Raw genomic sequence first — 4,570 nt, 5'->3', positions numbered from 1 at the left:
GGACGCCATCCCTCAGTACCACACCCAGATTGAATATAGCGTCCACCGGAGCTTCTTTTTCTACAGTCCTTAAAAGATATTCGCAATCTTTGAGGTCAGCAACATCGATATTCTTGATGATCAGAACATTTACGCCATACGATTTCCACAGTCGAACTTTCATACGTTGGTAACCGTTTTTTATTCCATTTCTTGAAATCAGAACAATGTTTCTGGCACCACGAAATATAAGCCAGTCTGTTAATTCTAAACCAAATCCGCCCAGGCCTCCTAATATAATGTAACTCCTATCTTTGAGACAATAATAGCGACGATACGCGAGAATGTGCTTATCTAAAGGTTCATCTTTTTCATGAATATTTATAATTATCTATAAAAATAATCATATTAAAAAAAATCATATTTTTTAAATAGGACTATAAAATGCTGTTATTTACGAATAAACCTTTTTATTATTATAATATTTATTAGCACAAACATACCTTTCCTGTATGTTTTCCGCTCGCCATATATCTAAAAGCTTCTTCAACATTAGTTTTTGGAAAAATTTTTTGTGCTTGGATTGGTTTAATTGTTCCATCACTTAGACCATTATTGATCAATGTGAACAATAAATGTTTCCAATAAATGTTTTCATCTTTATTTTTTATTATTAAATTTTCAAGTCTAATCCCGTGAAAACTGATACCTTTTTGAAATGCAGACATACCTAGAGAATTATTAGAAACAAGGTCGAATTTGCCAATCTCTAAGAATCGACCATTTTGAGCTAAACACCGAACAGAGGCGATTAATTTTTCTTCCGCCAATGAATTTAATACAATGTCAACTCCGCGGCATTTTGTTTGCTGCATTATCATTTGTTCAAAACTAGTATCTCGAGAATTTCCAATATGTTCATCCAAAATAGTCGGAAACATTTTTCTAATAAAATCCCGTTTATCACTCGTGCCCACTGTAGTAAATACCTGACATCCCTCTTTAAGAGCGAGATGTATAGCTGCTTGTCCAACGCCTCCAGTACCAGAATGTATAAGTACTTTATCACCTTTTTTTAGTTTCCCAAAAACGTATAAGGCTAAATAAACCGTGCTATAAACGCACGGGACCGTTACTGCCTCTTCAAATGTCCACGTATCGGGTATATACCAACGAAGATCTTCGTCTATCTCAACGACATTTGCTATGCAGCTAGTAAGAGTAACTTTGGTAAATGTTTAGTATAGGGGAGCACTTTCCGATGACCTCAACCTTGACATATGTGGTCAAGATCACGACCTCGAGTATTCTTCAAAAGGTTTTAGTCCGCGGTCATCCTTCGTTAAAAAGTTATTAACACAAAAATTTCAAAATTAACGTATTATTTGTGCTATACGAGGTACATACAATATTAAATACTATTCTACATAGGTTTTGACACACGAGGTGATTCTCATTCCCCCCCTCCCCTCCTCTAGTTTAAGGGGCGCATGACTTCCATAATTGTACTGTTGCACGTGAATTTTGACTTTCTACGCGAAGCGACTCTCACCTCTCCTCCCCTGCTTAACCCGAGAGTAGGCGCGTCAAGAAACTAACATTAGTAGACGCGTCCTAATCATTTTGATCAAAATATATTTTTGCACATATATGTGTTATAATTAGAATACATATATAATTATAATTATTATAAGTAATCATTAATAAGAAAACGTTCTGATAATGCTTTATATAATATTAATCAATTAAAAACAAAGAGACGTAATAATTACTAAAAATAATTGTACTTATGATATATCTTTATTTTAATTTTATCTTTTTTTATTTGTTAAAATTATTGATATATAATGAAATAATAAGAAAATTCTAATAATTTTATTTTTTATTTATAAAAATATAATAATGATGGAGACTGACGGAGACGACAAACACTAACATAAGTACGCGCGCTACGGTCTTTTAAACCATTACACATATCAAATTTTATGTAGATATAAGCGTGTTTACTATTTTCGCATACTATACGAAAAAACATTAACAAACATTTACGTAAAGGTAAAACTATAATAGTACCAATAAACTTCCGGTTAAAGAGCGAACGACTTTCATAATTGTACTGTTGTACGTGGGTTTCGATGTGAAGCGACTCTCATCTCTCCCTTCCTCCTCTGTATAAGGGACATATAATTTCCCTAATTATACTGTTGCATGTTGGTTTCAACGTTGTCCTGTCTAGAATCATCCAACTTTTGATACAATAATTAGCAACTTCGATTGTTAATAACTTTTTAACAAAGGATGACTGCGGGCTAAAATCTTTTGAAGGTCACTCGGAGACATGATCTTCATCATATACGTCGAGGTCAAGGTAATTGAAAAGTGCTCTCCTATACTGAACATTTACCATAACTTTTAATTACTGTCTATTCTATGATATCACAGTATAATAATTTATTGTAGCATTACATACTTAGAATCACGAATTCCCATTATACGTTGTCCGTTAGCATTGAAACCCACGTATTCCATTCCAAGAGGAAGATACTGAAATAATCGTCCTTGTAAAATCATCTCATGATGAAGTGTTAATTTACCAGTGGCGAACATTATATCTTTAAAATTCAGAGATGAGTAGACAACGTGCGCCAAGTTCTCACGACGACACACGTCTAATAGATTATTTTCTATCCAACAAAATGTACTTAAGTCACCACGAACCTATGAAAAAATGAAATTTTTTTCATGACACAACATATTCAAAACATAATTTTAAAAAGAAGCTTTGTAAGAGATTCAATCCTCCGTCCAACAAATAAAATTATACGTTTAAGAGACAAACGATAGATAATGTTATAAGGACGATCAATGTGTTGAAAAAGTTTGTGTTTACCATTTGACAGATATGAGCGGTAGGTACAGGTTTGACTTCGGGTTGTGATAATTTCAAATGTCTGTACGATCCCCAAGTTTGATTAGATCGCAGTACATTAATGGTCATATCTTTTTGTAATTGTTCTAGATAGAAGGGATCTTCAAGAGAAAATTTATGTGCCTCCTCATCTTGAAGAAGCACACCTCTAACAAGTTCTCCACCTGGCTCTTTTCTCAAACAGTTAATAAAACCTAATAAACCACATTCAAAGTCTCCCTCTCCTACAATTATAATTCTGCTATTCTTGTCGAATTTGTTCTTATCGTTTACAAGCGGCTTTAGATTTTCCAGCCAATTAAAATTATCATTACTTATGTAAACAACAGTCCTTCCTTTTATTAAAACTTTTTTCTTCAATAGAACAATTATTTCTTTTTCAGTGCGTTTTTCGAGAATAACGTTTAACTCGTATTGTTGCAAACGTTTTTCATAATCAGTTATGTCACATTTCTCACGAGTCAACAGATAACCACCCTCTTCCAAAAATGGTAACAGTCGCTCTAACGATGCGTGTTGTTTGGTCAAAAGGTTAAATCCAGTAACAATTAAAACTTTATCAACTGTAGGTAATTGTTCAATATCTTTGATTGAACAATTTTGCGATAAGTCTTCTGGCCTGAAACGATTTGATGATGTTAATAGAGTGATATTTACTTGTATTAGTGGCACATCACCAAATGCCTCAAGTAGCAGTGATGATGAAAGATATTCTAATTCAACATCATCGACATCTTCCACTAGCTCAATGGCTCGCACTTTAATAATTTGATGATCTTCCAATACGAGTTGAGCTGATAATCGAATTGCTTCGTTCAAAGAAATCTTAGCGCGATCACAATGAGCTATAAATGTATGTTCCTCAATAACAGCATCTTGTTCTAATTTTCGGCGAGAAATCTGAGTAGCTTTCATGCCTCGAATCTCTACTCCGCCAGCTTTTATCGTGTCTATCTCTTTGTATATTCGTGCCTGTAATACTGTAATAAAATAAATAATATAATATGCTTCATATTATGCAGATCTTATACACAATATTTACGAACTAAACGATGAACTTTTAGTAATGGAAGTACAATTACGTTTGTCAATGTCTGTTGTGTGAACATCTTCATCATCCGCATTGTTGTGTAGCTTACATGCGTGAAGCATTGGATTGATCACTAATTTTTGAATACTTGTAGGAACATACAGATCCCTAGTATCATATCCGATAATTAACATCTGTAACATAGTATCCATGAATGTTATCCAATTATTTTTCCAAATAATATGTCCTTGGCTTCCCGAAATAGAGGCACTCTTTAATCCACGAAACCTGCCACTATACTGGTATCCACGCAATTTCAACTCTTTATAGATATCTCGTGCAGTCATGTGTTCTTCTTCATCATTATTCTCCGATAATAAATCTATTGGAATCATTTCCTGTTCTGGATTCTCCGTCTCATACACTGTACCTGTGACAAGAACGCTATCTCCTTCAGTTATTTCAAACTGTCCATCTGTAACATTTTCATATATTTGGCTATACTGCAATTTTGTTATCGTGCATTAACTGTAATCGGTATTCGCTATTTCATCGGAAGCATCTAGATATTATTTTTAAACTATATTGTTAAATATTGTACAATAATAAATGTTTATATATTTATTTAAGGA

The 4,570-nt window shown here is 33.5% G+C and overlaps 1 protein-coding gene across 1 annotated transcript in view; it reads right to left on the bottom strand.

The window, feature by feature from the left end:
* Positions 1–4,570, bottom strand: part of LOC108749772 (fatty acid synthase-like) — a 28,310-nt gene that overhangs the window by 2,382 nt on the left and 21,358 nt on the right. Inside the window, exons 11-15 of the mRNA XM_018488718.1 lie at positions 3,991–4,413; positions 2,870–3,888; positions 2,450–2,697; positions 483–1,191; positions 25–370 (exon numbers count right to left, since the gene is read on the bottom strand). Coding sequence (XP_018344220.1) covers positions 25–370; positions 483–1,191; positions 2,450–2,697; positions 2,870–3,888; positions 3,991–4,413 — 2,745 coding nt within the window. The remainder of the gene's footprint in view (positions 1–24; positions 371–482; positions 1,192–2,449; positions 2,698–2,869; positions 3,889–3,990; positions 4,414–4,570) is intronic.

The sequence above is a fragment of the Trachymyrmex septentrionalis genome, unplaced genomic scaffold, assembly GCF_001594115.1.
Source record: "Trachymyrmex septentrionalis isolate Tsep2-gDNA-1 unplaced genomic scaffold, Tsep1.0 scaffold312, whole genome shotgun sequence".
NCBI lineage: Eukaryota > Metazoa > Arthropoda > Insecta > Hymenoptera > Formicidae > Trachymyrmex > Trachymyrmex septentrionalis.
Note: the sequence above shows the minus strand (reverse complement) of the source record. Positions and strands in the feature narration are given on the sequence as shown.